This window comes from Natator depressus, chromosome 25 (assembly GCF_965152275.1).
Source record: "Natator depressus isolate rNatDep1 chromosome 25, rNatDep2.hap1, whole genome shotgun sequence".
Lineage (NCBI taxonomy): Eukaryota > Metazoa > Chordata > Testudines > Cheloniidae > Natator > Natator depressus.
In genome coordinates, this window is record NC_134258.1 from 11,675,903 (window position 1) to 11,702,513 (window position 26,611).

Here is a 26,611-nt window from a genome sequence, read left to right on the forward strand (position 1 = left end):
AGAGGGTTCAGAAAAGAGTTGTGAGATTGATTAAAGGATTAGAAAACCTGCCTTATAGTGACATACTCCAGGAGCTCAGTCTATTTAGCTTAACAAAGCGAAGGTTAAGGGGTGATTTGGTTACAGTCGATACATACCTACATGGGGAACAAATATTTGGTAAGGGGCTCTTCAATCTAGCAGAGAAGGAATAACATCATTCAATGGCTGGAAGTTGAAGCTAGACAAATTCAGACTGCAAATAAGGGGTAAATTTTTAACAATGAGGATAATTAAGCATTGGAACAACTTACCAAGGGTTGTGATGGATTTTCCATCACTGAGAATTTTTAAATCAAGACGGAATGTTTTTCTAAAAGATCTGCTCTAGGGATTATCTTGGGGGGAAAGCTATGACTTGGTGTTACACAGGAAATCAGCCTAGATGATCACAATGGTCTAGCTTTGGAACTCATGAATCCTAGCAGACAAGTGTCTGCATTGAAAGAACTTCCCCAGCTGGTCTTGTTGGCAGCTGTCCCAGCACAGAAGCCAAGGATGAGTGCAGGAGTGCCTGGGGAACAGCCAGGGGTGCTTGCCCCAGCATTGCCCTGGCTGCTGCACCTGGTATGTGACTCAAGGACTTCATTCTCCAGGGCAGTCAGTGCTAAATGCTCATCGGAACTGCCTGGGCAGGAGGGACTGTAGGGTAAGTGCCACCCAAGGGGCAAAGGAGGGTTTGTCTTCCTTCCCTGCCCTCCCGCCGCTAGGCAGTTAGCACCTCACACTTTCTCGGGTGCTTTCAGGCAGAGGAGTCGATGGCCACATACCGGACCTGCATCGCAGATGCCAACACACAGAAGCAGGAGCTGGAGGACACCAAGGTGAACGTCCTGCGGCAGATCCACGAGGTGATCAAGCAGAGCGACCAGGTCATGAAATCGGTGAGTAGGGCTCGCTGGCTTGAGGCAGCCGCCTGAGGGATAGGACCGTACTCAGCCTCTTCTGCACACATTGCTGTGAGGAGCCCAGATCTCGCTGTGTTATGCCAAAAGCACCTACGCTCCCACTTGGGCTGGCTGCTCCTCTCTCTGTAGAAGAGAGGGTGAGGAGGAGCAGACCTGAGATAAAGTTCTTTCCAATACCGCTGCCAAGACTTAAAGCTAGAGGTAACCCAGGGAGCTCTGCCTAACACAGTGTCCCAGGGTCCCGGCTGCACGGAGCTCTGACTCTCTGGCACTAGCATGCAGAGTCTCAAAGGGCTGCTTCCGCACATACCACGTGTACAGTCGCACATACCCCTGCGCCCCTCTCTGAGTCTCTCTCTCTATTTCAGGCCACAATCTCCTTCTACCAGATCATGCACATTCAGACAGCGCCCCAGCCCGTCCACTTCCAGACCTTGTGTGAGAGCAGCAAGCTGTACGACCCCGGGCAGCAGTACGCCTCCCACGTCAAGCAGATGCAGCGGGGAGACGAACCCGAGACCCAGTACGACTTTGAACCCTACGTGTCGCAGAACGCCTGGTAGGGAGGGCCCCCTTTCAAAATAATCTTCTCTGCTGCCTGTGACCCTCCCTCTTGGAGAGGGGCTATGAGCTACTCTCAATGCCAGTGCTCCTGCATCATGCGTACAGCGCTTCCTGCTGGGAGAGGCTAGCCTGGGAAAATCTGGGAGTCCCCCACGCAGCTAGCACTCCTGCCCTGCTTCCTTCAGCATCTCCTGCTGGGACAGGCTAGAGAGGATTGCAGAGCTCCCAATAGCCAGCGCTTCCCTGCTCCCCCCAGCAGCGTCACCTGCTGGAGTGTCCCACCCCCTCCCCAAAGGTGCGGTGCGGGCTGGCAAGGAAGGTGCTGACTGGTGAGGCAGGCTGTTGGATACGTAGGATACCAGGGTGGTGCGGTCCCAGAGTGGGTGACTGCAGCGGCAGGCAAGTTGTCGCTGAACATCCCCTTCCTCTCCACCCAATCGAATGATCCCTTTCACCTTCCTTCTGGCCATCAGGTCCCCCTGCATCCGGCCACGGAAAGGCAGCTTTAATGCCAGTGACTTCAGTTGTGCCGACGGGGCTGCACCCTCCAAGGACGGAGGCGTCTCGGAGGGAGGGGCAGCGGCGAGGGAGCAGCAAAGTGGGACCGTGAACGTGGAACGGAGAGGTGAGCTCCTGGAGAGCAGTGCCTGGGGGTGCAGGTCAGACACCGTGTCCTCTGATGAAGAGCTGCCTTCCCCCCCCCCCCCCCACACTTTGTTCTCTAGCAATACGGTCTGGGGCAGAGTGAGTTCTTCCGTCTGCAGAGAACAATTCCTCTGCGAGAGCCCATCCGTGTGTGGGGCAGAGGAATGGAATCAGGGATCCAAAGTGAACATCATTTACTAAGCACACCCTGGGTCCATCCAGCCTGGTATCCCTCCAGCTACCCCTCCCAAACAGACCCCTGGTCCACCGACTCTAGGGTCTCCATCAGCCCCTGCCAACCATCTAGTCCCATATCCTGTCTCCAACTGCAGCCTATGCCGGATGCATTAGAGAAAAGGCTCTGGATGCACATGATTCTTTCGATACTATTAGGTGGCAATTGTTCTTCCTGACCCCAACCACTCATAAACTGGTGCCCTGAAGCACCGAGAGCGCTCGTGCTTGTATCTTTGCCAGCATACTTGGCTAAGTCCTTTAAGGTTTAAGAATTGTATTAAGATGATGTTAAAATAAAAAGAAAATGGTACAGAGTTTAAGCGCAGAAGTTTCTGGTTATCAGGGAATAACGTAGAGATTATCAAGGGGTGCGAAGTTTGGTTTAGGATTGGATGGCGTAAAGAATACATATACTAAATACAATGGCAGCTACAGCTTCTTATCAGGCCGGGGAGATCAAAGCCACTGAGGGTGTTTAACAAAGAGACCTTTGTTGTCCTTCAGATCCCTCCTCAGTATAATTTTCCTCCCTTTCCTACTATAGGGCCCTGTAAACGGTGCGCTACTGCCCCACAGTGCTGCCTAGTAGTCAGGTGCTTGTTTCCGGCTCTCCCCTCCTGCCCTGGGGGGAGCAGGGGCTGGGCCTTTGAATAATCAGGGTCCCTCCAGTAGGCCTCTCGGAGATGCTGTCTGCTAGATACGGGTAGGAGAGCCCGGGCTCATCCTTTCCACCGATCTCCAGTCCAGGGCCCAAAGATGGGTGGTTACACTCAGCCTTCCCTGGACCTCTTCCTACCCCGGCCCCTGCTGACTACACCACCAGTCAGAGTCTCTGTCCTGTACCCCCAGTCACTGCTCTCTGTCGCAGGTTCTCCTCTGGTCGGTGTAATGAGGCCTCCAGAAAGGTGCCCTGGGGCAATACTTCAACTCTTAGAGCCGCCATCTGCCCCCCTCCATTGCTGGCCCCCTTCAGAGCTGCTCTTCTCCCCTTTTGAAGCCCTGCCTTGCACGGGTGGCGTGCCTGGCTGGGGCAGCCTGGGCCCAGAGCAACGCCTTAACTCCTTGCTCTCCAGTGTGGGGTTTGCTAACCCCATCCCAGGCCCAATCCTGCTAGGTGCTGAGTGCTCTCAATTGCCGTAATGCTGATGGAAGATGAAGGGGCTCATTATTCTCTAATTTCCCACCCAGATGAGCCTCCTCTCAGAGTCCGTCCATGCTGCTGCTGCTTCTAATGCCCATTGCTTGGAAGTGGGTCCACTGCAGATTCCCCCCTCCCTGCACCCTGGTGCTGAGACTGCCCTCTTGCCCTCTGCAACACTCACCCCTGGTCCTAACGCGCCTGCAAGCAAGAAACGGAGCATGGGCAGTGGGATTTTCTGCAGCCTGAGAGCCCACCAGTGTCAAGGCTGTTCTAAATTAAACTATGTTGCTCACATGGACCCAGCAAGCAGCAGCTCACGTGTCAAGTGGTTCTTTCTGCAGGTGGGAGAGGACACCAGGTCCATAAGTCTTGGCCAACGTCCATCATTGAAACAGAGGGCAGCCTGGATTCAGCCTCAGGTAGAGTAACCTGGCGCATGGGAAGCAGTGTAATACAGGGCTGGCTGCTTCTTTCTCCTGTGCTACTCCAGTCTACATCTCCTAATGGGACCAGTCTGGGGGCAGAGCATGAGTGCTAAGATGAGATTTGTGTCTTAATTTTTCTAGTTTAAAATAAGTCTATATACTGCAGATTACTACTCTGGTCCCAGCCTCTGACGGCAGATGGCTCAGTAGAATGACAGCAGAACTGGAATGTCACTGCTACGTCAGTTCCTCCCAGCAGGAGGCGCTGTACGGGACAGGCTGGGAGTGCTAGCTCTGGGGAAAATTCACAGCTACTCTGGAGCCATCGTCCCCTAGTAGGCGCAGGACTTGGCTGTGGGCCACACACACATTCATAAGAGAAACTGTTTAGCCTCTAATCGTGCTCCATATTGTGGGTTGTGTTTTGGTAGGTACATTTAGCCAGAAGTTCCAGCGGATGTCTTCCAATGGCACCATGTCCTCTAATGAAGAGCTGGATGAGAAGAATGAGAATGCGGCCTCGTTTGAACAGAGTACGTGATGGGGGAAAGGTTCCACCATGCCTGTGGCTCAGTACCCAGGCACCTTGACAACATTAAGCAGATAGTGACTTACCTTGACTAAAAGATTGACCGAGGACAAGATTAAGATGGTGTTTGCTTCAATGGGCCAAATTCATCCCTGGGGTAACTCTGCTGAATTCAGCAAAGTTATCTGGGAATGAATTGGTTCAGATGTCGGAACTGCCATAGTCTGAATGCTACTGACCGAGGCAAAAACGAGGGGCCAGGTTCTAATCCCAGTGACACTGGAGCAATTATGGAAAAACTGGAGTCCAGGGAGTGCCATTAGTCTAACTGACAGCAGATTGGGGCTGACATTGTCCCACGAGAAATTGTAAACCTTGATATTCCCCAAAAAACGAGATTAAGAGCTGAATTTTAACACATATCCCCAGTATGTGGAAATCTCTCCACCACTGCCATGGATTTCTTAGCACTTTAACTAACGTTCTGAAGGTGACTAGAAGAGTTCCATTTGGCAGGGAGGAAATCAACTATTACTGACTATTGAGCCAGTCAGGTCACTGAGATTTGCATATGCAATCTGATTGATTAACTTAAATACTAGACCTGTCACTACTGTTGACCTTGGAAGGAAAACAACGGAAACACATTGATTTATCACATGACTACTTTCAGCCAATCACTGAGCTAGGATTTCCTCGTATGTAACAATCGAAGTCACTTGGACTCTTCGTACATTTGCTAGAGTCTTCCAGTTGACAGGGAAACAAGTTGGCTGGGAGCTGGTGACTAAGTGCTTGCTGCCATGGTGCTTTCAGAACTGTGATCTGGGCTGTGTCTGACCCAGGCTTGCTGCACGTTTTCCAGACTCTCTTAACTCGGCGCTGGGGGCTTTGGATCTCTATGGCTGGTTATCTCACATAAAAACAGGAAAAGGAAGAAAGTTTCCCCAAAAATGTCAGCTCCAAGCAAGTTATTTGAGGATTGAATTCAGCCTGGCAGGGGAAGGGGCTGCTGGCGGAAAGTCTCCCATGGCCCCCGCATTATGTGCTTTCGTATTACCTTCTGGAGACTTTGGCCAAGCTTCCCTGGAGATTAGCTCGCAGTCTGTGCTGTTGGGCGTTAAATCAATCAGCTAGAAACCAAACTGGTGGTGTTTTCTTCTCATCTCCTGAAATAGGAGAGCACAGAAGAGATGGGTGAGGACTGCCTAGACAGCGCATGGTGAAACTACAGTTCTCCATATGTCTCCAGGGCCATGAAATCCCTATGGATGATCATGGGCTTAGAAAGAAGGTGGGAACAGGTTTATTTGACCCAGGTTACTTAGAGGAGCTGACTCTAAAGCTTAGGCTGTAGGGTATCTGAGACGTGACTGGAGTATGGACATGGCCAGTTGATTGACTGGTCTGTTGGAAGTGCTCCTGGGCTCCGATATCCCCTATGTCAGCTCCTCTGAGTCACATGGATTTTGGATGGATTTATTCTTGGTTTGCCTCCAGGCATCAATGGGATAGCCCCTGAAATGACGGCTCCGACGGGCCCATTCCGAAACGTGGGTTTATCCAAGGCTGCCCAGACCCATCGGCTGAGAAAACTTCGCACCCCTTCGAAATGCCGGGAATGCAACAGCTACGTTTACTTCCAGGGAGCGGAGTGCGAGGAGGTAGGGAGAGACGGGAAGCAGGCCTGGGGGAAGGGAGGGGTAGATGAAGTAGAAGCCTGGAGAGGTACGCAGCTGCACTGATGTGAACTGGGAACCAAGTGAGCTCAGCTGAACCTGCAAGTGCTTTGGGTGACAGCATCTAACTTCTCACATATCTTCGTTCCACGAGAGTCTCAGCTGGTGGACTGTCTTTCTGCAGCTTCATATAAGGGTGGGAGCAAATATGCACCTGCAATGTAAGTCCTGTTATGCATAGGCACCAACTTCTCCTGGTGCCGGTGGGTGCTCAACCCCCCCCACCCACCGCTTCCTGTCCCTGCCCTGCCCCCCATTCCAACCCCTTCCCCAAAGTCTCCACCCCAACTCTGCCCCTATTGGACTCCTTCCCCAAATCCCTGCCACGGCCCCACCTCCTCCCCTGAGCGTTCCAACTTCCCGCTCCTCCTGCCTCTCTCCCACAGCTTGTTATGCCGCGAAACAGCTGTTTTGTGGCGGGAAGCACTGGGAGGAGAAGCGGGGACGTGGCGCGCTCAGGGGAGGAGGCAGAGGTGAGCTGGGACGGGGAGCTTGGCTGCCGGTGGGTGCAGAGCACCCACCAGTTTTTCCCTATGGGTGCTCCAGCCCCGGAGCACCCACAGAGTCGGCGCCTATGCTGTTATGCTGAGACACACTGGTGGATCCCACACCTCTTTGAGATTGGATGTGAACACACTCTTCAATTAACATAACTGGCAGGAGAAGTTAATCAGCAGTGTCCTCTCTTCTCCCCATCCCTCAGACAAAAGGGGGTTGTGAACCCACCAGAGAGCTTGGACTGAGCGGGCAGAGAGATTTAGCTGAGTGTTTGTGTTTGGTGCGTGTGCTTGGGGGGGGGAGGGGGGGAGAGAAGGCAGGACACACAAAACAGGGAGAGAGGCAGAGGCAAACAGCGAGAAAGCCATGCAGTAGCCTGGGAGCACAAAGTGACCATGGGAAAAGCTAGAGCTGGAGCTTTTGGGTCTGGTGTTGGCCAAAGAGGCTTGGGGCTGCAAGCTGAGAATCTGTCCTTTTGTTCACGGTGCCGCCTGCACTCGGAGAAGCAGGACTTTGCACACTCCTTGTCACTAAACAAGATGGCATCACAGAAATACAAGACTCCATCAGTTTCTGCTTCCAACTGGAACACCCCCAGGGCCCTGACCTTTGACGAGCCATTCAGGTCAAAAAGGGGGCACAATCCCTTAAATCTCTGACCTCGATGTACTGATGTACAAGAGGCCTTAACTGCAGGTGCAAGATGAACCTGCAAAAACGGAGGCCCAGGGACAGCCCAGTTGGAAATCTCTCTCTCAGCATGTTCCACAGAGCAGCTGCTTCCTTGGCCCGCTGCTCGGTGGGCTGGGGAAGTCCCTGCCTATCTCCTCTCCCTTTGCGTTTGGAAGAGATTGTTTTCTTTGTTTTTTGGGACATGTTCTGGCTACGGAATGGCTTCGGGTCCATCCCAACAGACAGGCAATCTCCCACCCACCCGGCTGTTGGAGTGCTGCTCCTCTCAGCACAGCTCTTACGCACTTCTTCTGGCATGCAGTGCATCTGCTCTGATTGGCACTCTGATGTCTCCCAGGCAGGAGACATGGTACAATACGGTAGCTGCCCCTGTAAGTTGAAGCTTTATTCACCATAGAGCGCTCTCTCTCTCTCTCTCTCTTCCACCAACCATCTTCCTGTCGGTTCCAGTGCTATTTAGCCTGCCACAAAAAATGTCTGGAGACCCTGGCCATCCAGTGCGGCCACAAGAAACTCCAAGGGAAGCTGCAGCTCTTTGGCCAGGATTTCACACAGACGTCCCAGAACAGCTCGGACGGCATCCCCTTCATTATCAAGAAGTGCATCTGTGAGATCGAGAAGCGGGCTCTGAAAACCAAGGTGAGGCACCCTCTTTCTGACCTCTGGCCCAATCGTGCTGGGCTCCCTGCGGTGGCTGACTGCCCTTGTAACCCGGACAAGGAATGGCTGGTTTGCTCATGAGCTCCAGCTCCTTTCCCAGAGCCTGTATCCCGCCGTGAAAACGTCAGACTGCTTCTAGAGAGGTCTAGAGAGCTGGGAGCCAGGAACTAGAGTCAGTAGTAGAGCCAAGATTATCTGTAACCTTGGGTAAGACACCTCCTGGTTCACAGATGGGGAAACTGAGGCATCAAATAACAGCACTTGGGTTTAAAGGCTGTTATATAACTAACTACGAATAACATAAGATCAGTCATACTGGGTCACACCAATGGTCCACCTAGCCGAGTGTCCTGTCTTCTGACAGTGGCCAATGCCAGGTGCTTTAGAGGGAATGAGCAAAACAGGCAATCATTGAATGATCCATCTCCTGTCGTTCACTCCCAGCTTCTGGCAGTCAGAGGCTAGGGCCCCCCAGAGCGTGGCGGCAGCGTCCCTGTCCATCTTGGCTAATAGCTATTGATGGGCCTATCCTCCATGAACTTACCTAATTCTTTTTTGAACCCCATTATACTTTTGGCCTTCACAACATCCCCTGGCAATGAGTTCCACAGGTTACCTGTGCGTTGGGTGACGAAGTGCTTCCTTTTGTTTGTTTTAAACCTGCTGCCTATTCATTTCATTGGGTGACCCTTGGTTCATATATTATACAAAGGGGTAAATAATACTTCCTTATTCACTTTCTCCAAACCATTCACGATTTTACAGACCTCTATCTTACCCCCCACCCCAAGTCATCTCCTTTCCAAGATGAACAGTCCCAGTCTTTTGATTTGTTGTTTCTAACCACAGAACCAGGCATGGGGTGATAAGCCAACTGTGCTGGGTGAGCGAGTGGTGAAACACCCCTCCTGGTCTCCTTTGAACCTCATGTCCCCCTTTGCAGGGCATCTATCGAGTCAACGGCGTGAAGACACGCGTGGAGAAGCTTTGCCAGGCATTTGAGAATGGGAAGGAGCTGGTGGAGCTGTCCCAAGCCTCCCCTCACGATATCAGCAACGTCCTGAAGCTCTACCTGCGACAGGTAACAAGTTCCTGACCCTCCAGGATTCTCTCTGCACTGCATGAGGTGGAGAATCGCCAAAGGAAGTCTTTTCGGGGATCATACCCAGCCCCACTGGGTCACCTCTGGCAGGAGGAGTTCAGCCACAAACTAGAGTTAAACTCTGTATGCTGGCTGGTCCATGCCAATGGTAGAGACCTAAGGTATTGAAATCATATATCCAAATTCAAAGCAGGCCGGTAGGAACCTAAAGCAGCATTGCCAACTTTTGGGATTTTATCCTGCTCTTTGGTGTTTTTTTCTTAAAGTCCCAACTCCTGAAAGAAAGGACTTCCCCCAAAATCTCATCTAAAGCAAAAGCAAGTTTGTAGCCCTTTGTGAACTCAATGACTCTGAAACCAAAAGGCAAGTACAACCCCCCCAAATCTATTGGTTGCTAAACAAACAAAACACTCCTGCTTTATTTTGCGGGCGAGATGACTCATGATTTTTGAATGCTTGACAACACTGCTGAAGATGGTCCATCGAGCGGTTCTTTGGCAGCCTGCATGCAATGAGATCATTTCTTGGTGGACAGGTGCCCACACTGCAAAACTACCGTGGCAGTTGCCAGTCCACCAATTCACCCCTTCAGGGGCACACCACAGAGACCGATTTCACCCATGCCTAGAGGGTGTCCCTCCAAGTCAGAGATAAGGCATGCGGTTGGGGATGTATGGGCAAGGGGCACAATAGGGGGGATTCTTGCCTGGCCACTGCTCATGCTGGGCCTGGTCCAGGGGTAGTTTGCAAGCTTCATTCTGTGAACCCAGCATTAGACAGACAGACAGACGCACACACACACACACCCCTGCAAGGCCAGTTCTGGTGCAGCGGCTGTTGTTCATGCCTTGGCGTTCAAGGTGGTTGGTACCGACGACTCTCCCAGTTCTCCTTTGGCCAAGGCCCCAGCATGTGAAACTAGCCCATTAAAACGGGCGGCCCACATCCTCAAACAACAGACGCTGCAAGGCAGAAGGGGAAGCAGCTTCTCTTTCGCTTTAGACTGTGGGTTTGGTAACCTCGCACCTGTTAACTCCTTAGGGGCAGGGGTTTATGGACAGACCCTCCCCTAGTCTCCAAGCGGGCAGTGCCTCTTTGAAGGCAGTGGAACTATGGTGAACTACAGCGGCTGAGGACATGACCTGTCGCCTGTTTGGAAAGGCAGGACAGCCAAGCAGGGGAAAGAGAGAAGCCGCTCAACGTTAGACTCTGTTTTCAAGTCCCTAGTTAGAGCAGCCTGAAAACCAAGCCAAAGCAACAGGAAGTCTTCATGATTCATGAGACAGGAAGTCTCCGTGTCATCACTCAGACATGCCAGAGGGAGCGGCTCAGTGGTTGGTGCTTAAAGGTTTGAAGCATCAAGATTCCCTGGAAACAGACTTTTGAATGCCAACAGCACTGACGCCACCCTCTGGCCTCCATGGTGGCTAAACTGAGTTCCGTGCAGTTTGCAAACCAAGTTCGTGTTTGCTTCCCGGGGCCATTAGCGAGCCCCCAAAAACATCCTTGGCCAAAGTCTCCCCTCAGCATTGTGCAGCAAGTTGCCTGCTTAACCCCAGAGGTGGCTGCATGGCTGTGGTGTTCGGGACCTGTAGTGCATTGGGAGGGAAGGAGCTCGGTAAATCCAAAGTTCTGGGATAAACGAGTGTGTAATTTACAGGAATAAATAGCAAGATGGGGCTGAATTTACGTGGCACAGGGGTAAAGCCGGGTCTCTGATGACTGAGTGCCTAGCAAGCAGGGGAGGCTGAGAGAGAGAGGCCCTTTCCTTCCCTCACTGCATTGTGGGTAGCTCAGGAGCGTTTGGGAGGTTTCCTTACCATAGAAGTTTGCTGAAGAAAGGACGAGAGTTTTCTCAGCACAGTGAGCTAGGACAGGGAGCAGATTCAGGAAGGAGAGGACCGCCCTAGAGCCTAGGGGCATCTCCTGTTATCTGAAATTGCTTTACAGCCTTGGCCCTGGTGAGCGCTGAGTCTGTGCATTTGCCTTCACGGACTCATCTCCCCCGTCTGTTCTTTCTTGAAGCTGCCAGAACCCATCATGCCCTTCCGGCTGTACAATGAACTCATGGGCCTGGCCAAGGAAAGCCTGCAAGGTGGGGGTGAGACCAAGACCAAGGCTGGGAAGGGAGGTCCCGAGCTGGTGGACAAGGGAGCTGAGACGGACAAGATGGTGGTGATATTGGTGACAAAGTTGAAGGAGCTGCTGAAGGAGCTTCCACGGGAGAACTTGGCCACGCTGCAGTACATCGTGCAGCACCTGAGAAGGTGAGGAGGGGTAAGGAGAGCTGCAAGGGGGGGGTTGTTAGTGATGCTGCAACACCCCCCCCCCCCATCCTTGAAATGGGAGGGTGGGGGTTTAGGCAGCCTCCCTCCCAAAAATGGAAGTTAGGTCTGAGGGCAGTGGAGTCCTCTCCTCCCATACAGACGCTGTCACTCCGCCCGGAGAAGTGGGATACCTGGACTACAGGCAGAGCAGCCCCTGTGCAGTATGAATTCCATCTGTCCCTTTCTCTCTCCTCCCCCTCCACTCCGGTCCCCCTTCCCATCCTGTTCTCCCATGAACACGTCTTTTTCTGCTCCCTGGCTCCTTCAGGATTGTGGAAGTAGAACAGGATAACAAAATGACCTCGAGCAACCTGGGCATTGTCTTCGGGCCAACGCTGATGCGCCCCCGGCCCACCGAGGCCACCATCTCCCTGTCCTCGCTGGTCGATTACCCCCACCAGGCTCGCATCATTGAGGCCCTTATCATCTTCTACTCAACCATTTTCGAGAACAAGGCGGCTCAGCTACTGACTAGCTCTGACAAACACACAGAGGATGCCGAAGAGGGGACCAGGCACTCTAGCCAGGTGGGAGTCCCTCCTAGTCGAGTTACAAGTCCTAGAATTGGGTCAGGGGGTGGGGGAGCACTTATCTAATGAGACCTTCTATTTCTGCTTGCACTACTGGGCCTTTTGGTGCCAGCAAGAGGAACGAGGGTGAGCAGGAGAGGAGGGTGTGGCATGAACGGGCTTTAAAAGGAAGGGAGAAGCAGCCAGCGCCCCACAGAGGAAGCGGAGCCGTCTCTCTGACCTAGGGCAGGCCACCATCAGAAGAAGGGAACAAAGGGAGCTGAGTTGACTAGGCCCTGCATGCTGCAAGGAAGGAAAGAAGCCTCCTACCTATCTAGCATCAAACAACTTTTCAAAAGTGTCATTCGTGCCAAGCCAGAAAGCAGAATTTCAGCCAGGATTCAGCCAGCTACCTTCTTTGGGGATAGATTCTCAGGTAGTCCTCGTGTCAGGATACGCTGCTGTATTGTGTTTACCAGAAGCTTGGTAGTTGTTACTATTGGTATGACTGTAGTATTTGGAGGAGGGCTCCCGCAAGGATCAAGGCCCCATGGCTGTACAAACATACAGCAGACAAAACAGAAAAGGAGGGGGAGGAAGGATGGATTATCACCCTCATTTTAAAATACTGGCTACTGAGACAGACTGACGCAATTATGCTTTTGTTCCTCTGAATGGAGGTTCATGACCCATTTCCCTTATAGCCAAGAGCAAGGTAAGGGAGCGTTGTGATCTGGCTTTAAAGGACCTTAATTTAGGTTGAGAACAGCAGAGCATTGCAATGGCCCCTTCCCGCACCCCATTTATTCACCTTGTTCCTCTTCCACCTTCCCTCCCAGGACAACAAACCCCTGGTTCCACACAGCAACATCCCGTACCTTGAGGTGCCCTTGGAGAAGGGGGATTCAGAGAACAACGCCGATCCGTTCAGAGGTGAGTGACAGCCATAGGCAGGCCCTGCCCTCCCCCCGATGTTCCAAGACTTCTGAACGATGCAAAGGTAGCTCCAGAGAGTTGTTCACCTCCAAGCTACTAGCTCCAAACTGGCCCCAGGTTGAGAATGACCAGAAGTTACCACCAGTGAATTTCATGATCCTAGTGGGCACGTGTCCAAGTTGCTATTGAGGCTGGCTGAGCCCCATGGGTCATTCTCATCAGGGAGGCCAAGGACTCAATGGACAAAGGATGACAGAGCTTCACCCCTAAGAGGTGGCCTTTGGCTATCGGGAACACTGGCAGGGATCATGCTGCATCTGGCCAGTGGAAGGAGCCCGTGAGGCCCCAGTCTTGTTGATCAGCATCTCTCATGGGCAGGGCCTGTGCTGTGAAGTTGCCCGGTGTAGACGTACAAGTCGTTGGTCTCAAGCTCAGCCCTCCCATCCATTCTTACTTCAGAGCAATCGCCGCTCTGCTCTCATTTCCATCGCAGCTGAATGGATGCAGATCTTGCTGCTGTACAGAAAATTGCCACTGGGACCCTCTGCAGCCAACAGGGGGGTTGATCTCTCTAAGGGCAGAAAAACCGCCCAGCCCGGCAGTGCCCATTTTGCAGGGGAAAGGGGGGGAGCAGTAGAGACCCAGAGCCACTGGTGGCAGTACCAGGGGTAACATAAAAACCTTCCCCATCCTGGCACGTGGCTCTGGTGTCCCAGGGTCTTGCTACTGGGGCCGGAGGGTTATAGAAAGTCATGTGTGTCCCGCAGAATCTGGCAACCGCTCGATAGATTCCGACTCGGAGCTGGAAGAGGGGGCGGAACTGCCGGCTGCAGAGGAGGGAGCCCTGAGGCAGCGGTTGGCGAAGCAAGGAAGCGAGACAAGCACGGACGAGGCTCAATTCTGCGACGACGTGAGCGAGGGGCAGCTGAGCACGACCGGCAGCGTGGGCCAGTCGGACGCGGAGTGCACCTCTTCCCTGCAGCGCAACCCGGCAGGGGAGGAAGAGCAGAGCGACCCGGAAGAGGAATCCGTCTCGGAGATGGAGGGCAAGGCAGGCCAGCAAGAGACACCTCTTTCTGACTGTAACACAAACCAGTCCAATAACACGCTGCTGTCCGAGCGCTGCCGGGGGCACCGGCTGCTGCCCGCCGTTCGGCTACGGGACGGCACGATAGTGGTGAAGTCAGCCAGCGAATGGCAGCCCAGGTTTGTCTAGGCCACCATGCAAAGGCTATGCAATGGACAACGGGGCAGGGGGGCTGGCCAGAGGGGCTACCCGCACGCAGCTACGCGAAGGGCGATGCTGTGCATATTCAGGGAAGGGAGGGGTCAGGCGCAGCCAAGCCTCAGGGAGTTCACAAGGGTTTCGTATGCTAGCTGCAGACAGTAGTCACCTTTATCTAGTGACTGGAGCTTCCATACAAACCCCCTCCGCATGGACGTTCCAATCAGCCAGACGACGAGTTGTTCTTGCAGTACCACAGCCTCAGCTAGACAGTAACTATAGCCATGAAGCATATTCCTTTGAGAGGAGTCGTCCAACGAGGGTGGATTTGACCTTGTCCTGGTGGATTGGGAAGGGATCCAGACCCTGGCTGTACCTATGCCATGCTGCTGCAAAGGGTTTAAACTCACCTTTATTTAAATAGTTCTTCAAGAACAGAGATGCAGCTACTGAAGTGTCTAATCCGCTGCAGCGATTACTGAAAACTCCAGCTCCCAGGACTAGGAAGGGACACGAGAGTGCTTTGCGTTTAACTAACCTGTTTTAAGAACGCGCCACCTTCTTTCCCCTCAAGTCTAAGCATCCCAGGTGGCAGAATAAATCTCTTATGTTTGTACGGAGTAGATCCCAGAATGCTTTGTACCATGGAGATACACAGGCTCTGTGGTGGCAGATAGGATGCCACACACAGCAGTGGGAGTGGCATCATGGACAGCTTTTGGGCAATTGCCTACCACAATCTCGCATATGTGTCACCCAAGCACCGACAGCCGGTCGGTAGAGGGGGGATAAAGCTTCTAGAGGCAGGTTTGAGAATAGCCAGGTTTGGCAGGAAGGTGGAAGTCACTGCTGTCCTGTATAACTTGGGTGGGGTGGAGTGAGGAACTTCACGTATCGAGGCTGTGTATTGCTGTGTGATGCTCACAAAGGGCACAAACATTTATGGCTGACTGGCCCAGGCATGCCAACTGCAGCTACAAGTCAACTGCAAGAACCCGGGCATTCCTGTGAAACATGGGACTTAACTAGTGACCTGCCTTTCCACACCCAGCTTATTTATGGTCTTTCTTCCGCTCGGCAAGATCATAGATGACGCTGCGTGAGAGCGGCTGGCTGTTCTCGACTCACTGCTGTGAATTAGCGTGGAGGGTGCCACGGGGCAGGCAGGTTTTCCCAGCTGTAATTCCTTTGGATCCTGGGCTCTCTTTAGTCCTTCCTGCAGTTTCTTCTACAGGCAGCCAGTACCCTAACCTGAGCTGTTTTTAAAGGAGCTTGAACTGTAATTTCAACAAAGAAGGGGTGCACAGTGCTCACAGGAATGGAAATCCATGATGCAGACACAGCCACTCCAACTGTGCCTCTTGCTGAGAGCCGGATGACTTGCCCTCTCTGCCCCAATCCACAGGACAAGCTACCTTCAGTGGGACAGGAGTTGCCTGAATTGAGCTACTGGACATTCCAGCGTCGGGGGCTCTTTAGCTGACCTGTCAACATGTGCCCAAGGACACAGCTGGCAAAGGAGCTTAAGGGAATAAACAGAACCAGGCATGATGACTTTAAAGAAACACAGGAGCTCACATCACTGCAGTAGCAGAAGAGACTGAATTTGCAAATAGATTTTAAAACAAAATAGCTGAAAATCATTTCCTCTTATTTCCCACCCCAGCCTGTTGTCAGGCTTCCATGTTTCTCTTGCAACGGTTGAGAGTGTTGCTAAACCCTGTAAGTGAGCAGGGAGAAAGCTGAACAAACAGCACCAGCTCCCCAGCCAAGTTTCACTCACCTGTGCTGGTGTGATCATGTGAAGCAGTCAGGTCACAGTCTCCAGCCCATCGCATGCACATTACTCCCCAACTCTGAGCACCTGCTGGCTGGTGTGGTCAATCGCTGCTTTTGCTAGCCCACAAACTGTCATTTTAAGGGTACAGTCTAGTGAGCTGAGCTCAGGAACTCTTATTTGAACACCGTACCTCTCCACCCTTGAATAAGTCACCTATCTCTCTGTAGAGCAGGTGTACACATTAGCTACCTCCCAGGCCTGTTGTGAGGGTTATTAATTTCAGCTGAAAACAAAGCCTGCCTCCAGGATTCAGCTTTCTGCATTTTGTATTCAGTCAAAGCATGATGCCTGCCATCCCCCCATGGTGTACACATAAAGCTCCCACTGTCACTTGTGCATAGGGGGTCATGGACATGAATCACACGGACAAATTCTAGCCGATTGCTTCCCCGGACTCATGCTCCTATCCAACACTGTCTGTCACCTCGTAGCTTAATGTAACAAGGACGGGCTGTTTCTCCTCACCCAAGAGATCCACCGAGGATAGGCGACATTCCGAGGCGATCCAAAAAAACAAAACAAAACAAAAAAAACCACAGCAGGAGCGAAAGCTGCCTTCTATGACTTACACACAGACACTCTTCCTCAGCAACTTACGGAGTCATGTGGCTGGGACAAAAACATCTGCCCCTGTTCAGAGAACAGGCTTCACCACTAGAGGTCACTAGGCCCAGCTCACAGATTAAGCAGACAACCTGCCGCAGCTAGAGAGAACCGTGGCACTCTAAACCTGTTCGGGGTCTAGTACTGTCTCATGCCCAGATCCTCACAGGGGTTTAGGCTCCTGACTTCCACTGATTTCTATGTGAGGAGCCTAAAATACCCCTGGGGCTGTCCCTGCTCGGGAGAAGCCACCAAATCAAGCCGCCCTTGGGCATAGCTACTGCTGTTCTGAATGGATGGCTACGTCCCAGGTTTGGGATGGTAATTACATATTGCTGCATTATGAAGGGAGGAATAAAGATTCTGTTGTTCAGCCAAATGTTATAGATGCCAGAGCTAAGAGGAACAATCATCTTTGAAGCAAGTGGAAAGAACTCAGGAATGTGAGATGCCTGGAACTCTCCAAGCCCCAGTTAAAATAATGGCAGAAGTTTCTTGGTGAAGAAATACAGCTGCTTGTAGAGGTGGAGGTAACCTATCTAAAGTAGACCACAAACTGGTTTGTTTGTAACTGAGCTGGAAGACTGCAAGACTCCTCACTGCGTTGTCCTTCAATACAACGGTTACATTTTACTGCAGCTTGTTTCCATCTTAGGAGAAGGAATCAGAACTGCTTCACTACAGTCCTGTCCTACTGCTAACCCTGGGCAATATGAGGAGTGGGTGTGCCTGGACAGCTGAGTGGGTGCACAAGAGGGAATGGAGTTTCGGTGTTACAAGTGCTGTGTTTGTGCTTAGCATGGTACCATGCAGCCTGTGTTTGTATATTGTTCAGCTGCCAGAGATGGAGCATGTTTATATGAACACGAGTCACAGCCTTGCTGTGCACAGAAGTCTTATGTCGTTTGTGCTCTATGCAAATCCACATGCTTCAAAGAAATAAAAATGTGTTCAGATGAGCGTTTCCACGAGTCAGAGCAATGTGTTCAAACCTCCCTTTATCAGCTCTGCTGTGCCAAATAGCTAAGGAGAGAAGACTGAGCTGCCATCTTCATGACCAGTCTCAGCTGCATGGTGGCATCTCAGTTCCTGTGCACTACAATGAATATTTACACACAGGAGCAGCAATACGAGGCAGTGCAATCTGGTGCCTAGCATAAGCCTGGGAGTCAGGACTCCTGAGTTTTATGCCCAATTCTGCCACCAACCTGCTGTGTGACCTTGGGCAAGTCACTTCTCTGCCTCAGTTTCTCCAGCTGTAAGAGGCATGCCGCACTGGAGGTAGGAAGAGGCTTATCAATTGGGAGAGAAATACTTTGAATGGGAAAGGCTTTAGAGAAGGGTTAAAACAGGATTTGAAATAGCTAGAGCAGAGGTTCTCAAACTGTGGTCCCTGGACCACCAGCAGTCCGCGAGCTCATTCAGGTGGTCCGCGGACAGTTCCCTCTGAGGTGGCTGCACTCAATAGAATGAAGGGCCACCCACCTAATTAGCACAGCTCCACTAACTAGGTGCCTGGACCTTGGAGAAGACGCATATGTAAGGTGAGGTGGTGGCCTGGGGGGGGAATAGGAGGTAGGTGGGAGGGGGCAGTGGGGTCAGAAGAGGGGATGGGAGGAATTTGGGATGTGCAGGGCTGCGGCAGCCAGAGAAAGTGGTGACTTTCCCCAGCTCGGGGGCTGCCGGGGAGAGAACCCCCACTCCCAGCTCGGGGGCTGCCGCGACAGGGGAGAGAGGGCACATCCATCGCATTAGAAAGGTAAAACTACTGATATGAAAATATATGAGTTGTGTGCTTTTATTTGTAGAACAAAAAAAGTTTTTTATATAGTGCTTTTATCCAAAGCGCTTTGCAATAGTTAGCTAATGGTACAAACAACATTTGGAAAGATTAAGTGGCCCTCTGAGACCCTCAGCAATTTTCAAGTGATCCGCAGGAAAAAAAAAGTTTGAGACCCACTGAGCTAGAGGATGAGACAGCATTGGAACACTCCCATGCATACCAGAACTCAACCCACACAGCCATCTGGGAAAGCAGGGCGTTCCATGTCAGTGGCGAGGCTGGGGCAGAGGGAAGCAGCAGTCTGTCTCTATGGGCTTTTTGGAGACTCCCTGTTGAGACGGGCTCCTGTTAACACAGCTTGGATACTTGCCCACGGTCAGGCTCAGCTCAAACAGAGCAGCTGAAGTATTGCCAGAGCCGTGCAGGGAAAATCCAGCTAGCTAGTGAACACAGGCGTGAGAGCTATGGCTCAGGACACTGGGAGCAGACTTCATTAGAGCGCTTACTGGCTCAAGATGTTCCCAGAAGGGAAGTCTGGAACGGCAGGCGTCGGGAGGCTCTGCTGCAAGGGAAGTTGGAGAAACACCGCACTAGGGAGAACATGTGTAGCACAAACCTTTATTAAAATAAAGTTCCGTTCAAAATTAAATTAAATAGCCCATGGCATGGAGCTTCAGTCCAGTCAGGAGGCCTCCAGGGAGAGAGCTCTTCCTTTGCACTCACTGACCTCTAACTCCCTGCAATAGGGATATAACTTGAAATCAGATTCAAGGATCTGGATTTAAGAGGACAGCCAACCCATAGAGCCGACAGGGCGTAGATCAGATAACACAGGATTCCTCTTCCATACCTGGAAGAAAGAGAATCTGGAATTTCTCTCAAGAGAAAGATCATCTTTTAGTTCAGACACATCATCTAACCCCTGCACTTCCACCAAGCCGCCGCACAGACTCTGTCCTGCACCAAGAGCTTCACATCCAGCCCCACCTCAAACTGAAGCCACCCTCTGACTTCACAATGGCAAATGCCCTTTCACTAACCAGATGTGGAACATATATTTTGCAAGGAGAGGTTTATAACGAGCATGCACATTAGGTACTATTTACTTCATCCTTCAATACGCTGCATGGAACTCTCCTCCAGGGCCCGTTTGGAGTTTTGTCCAGTTCAGTTGAAACATCTCCACTTTATAAGTGCTAATGTGAAGTGAAGTTACAGCATTCATTTCTGACACCGTTCAACCATATCACAGCTAGGCACGCCCATCAGAGAGATGCCGCAACGTTACCTGATGTACAGCACAGACTACTGAACCAGTCGGTAGGTGATGTATCGCCCTGCAGTCTCACTAGGTCTTATGATCTTGACCACCTGCAAAGGCAACAAAAACAGTTTACAAGCAATGAAAAGCAGCTCTGAATTTCACCTGGCAGGGCTCCCCCCTGCAGGGATTGGCTCAGGTGCCCAATGAAGAGGCAGAAGCGTTCAGCCTCTGGAGAGGAGGGTGTAGAGTGCTTGATCCTCAGCACTGAGGGAGGAAACCAGTCAGACAGCTGCCCATAGCTAGGGGACAAGTACAATGTGCTTGGCATGACATGCAGGGGACAGATTACACAGATGTGCTTGTGAAGCATGAATGAGTGAGTTTAATCAGCCATTCCACACCAACGCCAAGGGTGTAAAGTCCAGCAGGTGATCTAACGAGCGATCCTTGACCCCCAGCAATGCTCCATGGGAGGGTGCTGTACCATTTACACAGTGCAGGGATGGCTGGGGATAGCTCAGCCAGATTAGGGTAGAAATGCAGAAGCTCTGAAAGAAGCTTTTTAAGTGACAAGGGGGAGGAAAAAACACACTGAATCAGAACCCTGCCACAGCTCTCTATTGGAGGGGGTTCTTATTATGCGCACCAGCATAGCATCCTTTAGTAGAGAAAGGGGTGACATCTGAATAGCACAATATCAGCTCCCATCCCAAAGGCAATGAAGATTCCTCATTCAGATGCAACTCTCCTGGGGAGGAAATTCTTTCTGGATGAGGGACCCGCAGAGCCACCTGAAGACCCAATCCTGGGTGTGTAACACCCAAGGAACTCGGTAAGAACCGTGCCCCAAGACTCTTAACATAACAGGTAGGAGGAGGCATGGAGGGCCAAATCCTGCAGTCACTCTGTGCAGCTTCCACTACTCACACTGGGGGTTATACATGAAGGAGGCAGGGACCCCATATTTGGTACTAGTTATGAGATCCATGGTGCTTATTTATAGACCAGGAGGCCTTAAAGACAGAGCTTTCAAGAGGCTCTGTCTCGATGCTCTTCCCCAGGAGCTACCTCTGTCACCCTGCTTTGCTCCTTACCTGCCCACGCTTTATTCCGAAGTATCTAGCCACAGGATCTCCAGCCTGTATCCTGGGGAGCTGGTTCTCTCTCAGTTTGCTGAGAAACACAGTGAAGGAAAACCTGCCACCAGAAGGGTTATCATCCAGCCCTGCTTTATCCCAGCCGGGGGCAAGGCCAACAGAGCACATAACCGCCTGTTGTACCCATCAGAGGTCTAGCCATTTCCAGCACAACGTGAGTGAATCACTTCCATGCTGGTAGGGGAGGGACTGACATTTGGAGCAAACGAAAGGATACTATCTGGCTAGTAATTCAGTTACTTCTTCCTTTGTCATGACCACATGCTCTGGAACCAACTGTAAACACAAAAGCAGAATCAGATCTAGGCAGGCTGAGATCAGAAAGGAGGAGAAAACAGTTATTTCCTGTGATGACCAGGGCTTGTACACAGTGGCAAGGGAGACTAGAATGGCTATCTGTGGCCCACCACCCAGCAACACAAAATACACAGGAAAAGAATTTCAAGGGGATGATTTACACCCAGATAGTCCAGAGTAAAAGCCAACTATCCTGCACTCACTTCATGCTCCCCAAGCATCCAACTCACCTCATGCTCTGTGATGTTGATCAGCAGCTCCTGCTGCAGGAATTGTTCCAGGATGTATTTGGGAGCCATGTCCACCAATGACTGAAAGAAAAACCAAAAGGATTTTAAACTTCAGCATAGAAGAAGGGGCCCCGGCACACATTAGTCCAGCGTGATCCTGCCTAGTCAGAACTGAACTTTAATGAGCACCAAACTCTACAGCCAGTATATTACCCACAGTAACATCAATCATATCTATACATAAATCAAGGGGAGAGGGGATCTCTTAGCCAAGATGCTAAACACACAATCACCTCTTCCTTTCTTTCCAACATCCCCTTAGCTCACTTCTCCTGCCCCTGTCTCTCTTTGCCCATCGCTCAAGCACACCATTCCCTTCCTTCATCAAGTTTGAGGCCTTATTTCTCCATCCTTGTTTACTCTTACTCCCAATCACTCCAGCCTGCTTTTCTTCACCACAATCTCTTCCCATTTTGTAAACTACTCTTAGTCTTGTCCACCCAAGACTATAAAATCTTTGGCGCAAGGAATGTGTCTTACTCTCTCGTGCCCATTGCTATAGTATATAGGTACTAATAATTCATTAACAAAAAACTTTGTTAACAGAGTTTAAGGTTACCCTCGCAAAACTTTAAATGTAGCTAAACTCAGTCCCCTGAAAGCCAGGTAAGAGTTCTGGTCGTGTTGCACAGTTGTGTGTGCAGGTAGCTCCTACTGAGTACACATGACCTAAACAAGTTCTGCCTTAGCAAATGGGTGTTAAGACTGTCCTACAATGCTCATGTGCCCTATTACCTGCGGGTTCTGCACTGTCTGCAAGTGCACAGTGCCCACGTGTGATGGGCATGGTCACGCATTGTTTTAAAGAGAACAAAGTTAAGCAAAAAGTTTAATCTACAGGGCACGGACCACTGTGCATTTGGTACCAAAAAACCCCAGAGGCATACAAGTGTGCATCCTATGAACTCTCAGTCCCCATCCTATAAACTCCCAACTAGCCCTCATGCAGGATCACCACCTACCTGCTTTGCTGAGGGAGTCATGCCCTGCTGCACCACAATCAGAGCCCTGGTGATGTTCTCTTCCTGCATTCTCTGGCAGTACATCTTGATTGTCTTTATCCCAACCTTGGGCTCCTCTGAGGAACAAATAAGTTACATGATCCAACTCCTGGTTGTCATGAAAGATCTGCATTTTATTTATCTTTATTCTGCAGCTGGTCTGCAGAATAATACTAATGCACCTATATTCCTCTCCTGGGTTTCAAATAGCCTCCCCTTCGGCACGAGACACTGCTGCTATTCTGAGCGCAGGTAGTACATTGCACCTGCAGTTTCTGGAAGTGCAAAACGACTCACCACAGCATTGCAGCTGGGCCTTCAGAGAACAGACCTGTTTTCACTGCAGACTAGTTGGTTCAGAGATATCTATCCAGATGTTACAGACTGTGCTAGGCTACATCAAGAAAAAGAATGTATGACAGATAGCAGGTGCATAGCCAAGTGGCCAAAAAATCCTTCTGTAAATCTGTCGGGATTGTAGCCTGCAGAATTCAGCCTATTCAGTATGTACTTGGCCAAAACGCTCAATGGCTTCAGGAGATGTTTTGCCCTGAGTAAAGCCAACAAAATTGGACCTCTGATGCAGTTATCCAAATGCTGGCTGGAATCAACCGCTACCAGGATTTTTCTAGGCGCGAGCTGGCCCTCTGAGATATCCACACAGCAAGTAGCACGTTGAATGGTGCTGAACTGATCTACCTTGGATCATCCAACCCAGGATTTGTTCCCGGAAGCCTAGGCACTTCAGAACCGATTCTCAAAAAGCTAAGCCACCCCCTCCATTCAGTTTTCAGAGTAACAGCCATGTTAGTCTGTATTCGCAAAAAGAAAAGGAGTACTTGTGGCACCTTAGAGACTAACCAATTTATTTGAGCATAAGCTTTCGTGAGCTACAGCTCACTTCATCGGATGCATACTGTGGAAACTGCAGAAGACATTATATACACAGAGACCATGAAACAGTACCTCCTCCCACCCCACTCTCCTGCTGGTAATAGCTTATCTAAAGTGGTCACTCTCCTTACAACGTGTATGATAATCAAGTTGGGCCATTTCCAGCACAAATCCAGGTTTTTCTCACCCTCCACCCCCCCCCCCACACACAAACTCACTCTCCTGCTGGTAATAGCCCAGCCAAAGTGACCACTCTCTTTACAATGTGTATGATAATCAAGGTGGGCCATTTCCAGCACAAATCCAGGTTCTCACCCCCCCTCGCCCCTTTCCAAAAACCACACACACAAACTCACTCTCCTGCTGGTAATAGCTTATCCAAAGTGACCACTCTCCCTACAATGTGCATGATAATCAAGGGGGGCCACTTCCAGCACAAATCCAGGTTTTCTCCCCCCCCCACCCCCATACACACACAAACTCACTCTCCTGCTGGTAAGAGTGAGTTTGTGTGTGTATGGGGGTGGGGGGTGAGAAAACCTGGATTTGTGCTGGAAGTGGCCCCCCTTGATTATCATGCACATTGTAGGGAGAGTGGTCACTTTGGATAAGCTATTACCAGCAGGAGAGTGAGTTTGTGTGTGTGGTTTTTGGAAGGGGGGGGGGGGGGTGAGAAAACCTGGATTTGTGCTGGAAATGGCCCACCTTGATTATCATACACATTGTAAGGAGAGTGATCACTTTAGATAAGCTATTACCAGCAGAAGAGTGGGGTGGGAGGAGGTACTGTTTCATGGTCTCTGTGTATATAATGTCTTCTGCAGTTTCCACAGTATGCATCCGATGAAGTGAGCTGTAGCTCACGAAAGCTTATGCTCAAATAAATTGGTTAGTCTCTAAGGTGCCACAAGTACTCCTTTTCTTTTCCCCTCCATTCAGTTTCTCTCAGCTAGTTAAGTGCCAGGCAGAAGAATCAGTTCTATGCTGGCGCTGCATCCAGTCTGAGCGCCGGCACCAGTCTAGAATGAGGTTCATGCCAATAACTTTACTGAGACTCCTCAGTTCATCACAGAGAGTAACAGCACCACACTCACCAGGGAAGAAGACAAACATCTGATCTGTGGGATCGTCATTATGGGCCACCAGCACTGTAAGGTCAGTCCGCCGTGGTCTCCCTTCACTGGGCTTATCGCCAAATTGGGCTTTAAACTCTTCCAAGGTCTGATCCAATTCATCCTGGGTCACCAGATAGCCCCGATCGTGACACAGCTGAGGACAATATTTCTATTTACTCATGATGCATATAAGACATAAATGCAGCTTTACAGTCCCCATGTGACCCACCCAATTTCCCATCCAGCAAAGCCTCCCTAGCCCATATTCTTCCCACTTCCAGAACCCGGACCAAGATTATTTGACAGCTTCCACTGCATCACTGGTCTTTAGATTTTAGGCCGTTTGGGGCAGGAGCTATCTATCATGTCTGTACAGCATCAAGCACAACAGGGCCCAACCTACTTGTGGTGTTGAGGCACGACAGCAATATAAATGTTTATTATTGTTAACCATAGTCACGCCTCTCTCCTGCCCTACCTGTGTGAGAAAACGTGTTCTAGAAAGAGAAGGCCCCAACAACAGATTCCAGAGTACAGCAGACAGCTACAGCTAAGACCTTTGATAGCTCCCCGTGCTTTACCCTTCTCTTTCACAGGAGTCAGTCAATAATAGTCACTGCGTGGTTTTCACTCTGCCCCTGTCTGGTACCTGGCATCTGAGGGTCTCCAAATTCTTTACCAGACAGTAATAAATCCAGTCCCCCAGCAGAGCAGAGTAGTACCACTGCACCCATTTTACAGATGGGGAAGCTGAAGCACAAAAAGGGGAAGGATTCAGCTGAAGTCACCCAGAGAGTGTGGAGCAGACCAGAACCCAGGAGTCCGGGCTCCCGCCCCCAGGGATAGAACCCAGGAGTCCGGGCTCCCGGGCTCCCGCCCCCCCGCCACCAGGGATAGAACCCAGGAGTCCGAACTCTCGCCCCCCCCTGCCACCAGGGACAGAACCCAGGAGTCCGAGCCCCACACCTGCATGATGGTCTTGCGGATCTTCCAGAGCCGGTAGGTCTCCTCCTCGTCATCCATGGCGCGTCCCCCTCACGCAGCCAGCACCGCCGAGCTCCGATAGAACCACTGCGCAAGCGCCGACACAGCTCCTGCGCAAGCGCAGACACGTCTTCCCCGAAACAGGCTTTCAGGACCCTCAAGTATAGGTATCTAATGTAAACGCCTGCTAATTCTCAGGGTACCCACCCACACACACAATTCACCCCTTTTGGTTTACCCTGCCCTTGACTTCTGCTTCACGGGGTTGTGCCCCATAAAAACCTATTCTATTAGACTTAATTATTTTACCACAAATAACAGGCACAGAGAAGTAGATAAGTAAAATGGCTGCAGAGGTCTTTAGGAACAAAGGCTTCTGGGAAGTGTAGTTCCCCCCCAAAAGACCTAAGCCTATTACTGCCACCTGCAGGGGAATTGCAGCTTTGGCAAGCAATGTCTGTTAGGGCCAGGGTGCCACAGCTCAGGGCAACTGGTTTTGTTCAACATCTTCATTACTGATCTGGAGGATGGGATAGATTGCACCCTCAGCAAGTTCGCAGATGACACTAAGCTGGGGGGAGTGGTAGATACGCTGGAGGGTAGGGATAGGGTCCAGAGTGACCTAGACAAATTGGAGGATTGGGCCAAAAGAAATCTGATAAAGTTCAATGAGGACAAGTGCAGAGTCCTGCACTTAGGATGGAAGAGTCCCAGGCACCATCACAGGCTGGGGACCGACTAGCTAAGCGGCAGTTCTGCAGAAAAGGGCCTGGGGATTACAGTGGACGAGAAGCTGGATACGAGTCAGCAGTGTGCCCTTGTTGCCAAGACGGCTAATGGCATATTGGGCTGCATTAGTAGGAGCATTGCCAGCAGACCGAGGGAAGTGATTATTTCCCCCTATTTGGCACTGGTGAGGCCACATCTGGAGTTTTGGGCCCCCCACTACAGAAGGGATGTGGACAAATTGGAGAGAGTCCAACGGAGGGCAATGAAAATGATCAGGGGGCTGGGGCACATGACTTATGAGGAGCGGCTGAGGGAACTGGGATTGTTTAGTCTGCGGAAGAGAAGAGTGGGGGGGATTTGATAACAGCCTTCAACTACCTGAAGGGGGGTTCCAAAGAGGATGGAGCTCGGTTGTTCTCAGGGGTAGCAGATGACAGAACAAGGAGCCATGGTCTCAAGTTGCAGTGGGGGAGGTCT

At 51.1% G+C, this 26,611-nt stretch overlaps 2 protein-coding genes across 2 annotated transcripts in view; one reads left to right on the top strand and one right to left on the bottom strand.

Moving 5' to 3' along the window:
• Positions 1-17,572, top strand: part of ARHGAP45 (Rho GTPase activating protein 45) — a 45,628-nt gene extending 28,056 nt beyond the window's left edge. Inside the window, exons 12-23 of the mRNA XM_074939546.1 lie at positions 786-923; positions 1,316-1,506; positions 1,985-2,136; positions 3,876-3,953; positions 4,391-4,492; positions 5,989-6,152; positions 7,869-8,057; positions 9,022-9,159; positions 11,206-11,447; positions 11,776-12,034; positions 12,856-12,949; positions 13,720-17,572. Coding sequence (XP_074795647.1) covers positions 786-923; positions 1,316-1,506; positions 1,985-2,136; positions 3,876-3,953; positions 4,391-4,492; positions 5,989-6,152; positions 7,869-8,057; positions 9,022-9,159; positions 11,206-11,447; positions 11,776-12,034; positions 12,856-12,949; positions 13,720-14,168 — 2,196 coding nt within the window. The 3' untranslated portion in view covers positions 14,169-17,572. The remainder of the gene's footprint in view (positions 1-785; positions 924-1,315; positions 1,507-1,984; positions 2,137-3,875; positions 3,954-4,390; positions 4,493-5,988; positions 6,153-7,868; positions 8,058-9,021; positions 9,160-11,205; positions 11,448-11,775; positions 12,035-12,855; positions 12,950-13,719) is intronic.
• An 873-nt stretch (positions 17,573-18,445) lies between these two features.
• Positions 18,446-25,547, bottom strand: POLR2E (RNA polymerase II, I and III subunit E). Its single transcript, XM_074939155.1, has 8 exons — positions 25,388-25,547; positions 24,401-24,575; positions 22,374-22,489; positions 21,352-21,432; positions 21,042-21,100; positions 20,762-20,840; positions 19,692-19,774; positions 18,446-19,253 (listed from the first exon to the last, which is right to left on the bottom strand). The coding sequence occupies exons 1-7, from the start codon at positions 25,442-25,444 to the stop codon at positions 19,709-19,711; spliced, it is 633 nt and encodes a 210-aa protein (XP_074795256.1). The 5' UTR covers positions 25,445-25,547; the 3' UTR covers positions 18,446-19,253; positions 19,692-19,708.
• Positions 25,548-26,611: the final 1,064 nt, after the last annotated feature.

Coding starts and splice junctions, on each gene's coding strand:
- POLR2E (XM_074939155.1), bottom strand. CDS start 25,444: ATGGATGACGAGGAGGAGACCTACCGGCTCTGGAAGATCCGCAAGACC. Junction 21,101..21,351: donor TCAACATCACAGAGCATGAG/GTGAGTTGGATG, acceptor TTGTGTTTACAG/TTGGTTCCAGAGCATGTGGT. Junction 19,775..20,761: donor TCGGAATAAAGCGTGGGCAG/GTAAGGAGCAAA, acceptor TTGCCTTTGCAG/GTGGTCAAGATCATAAGACC.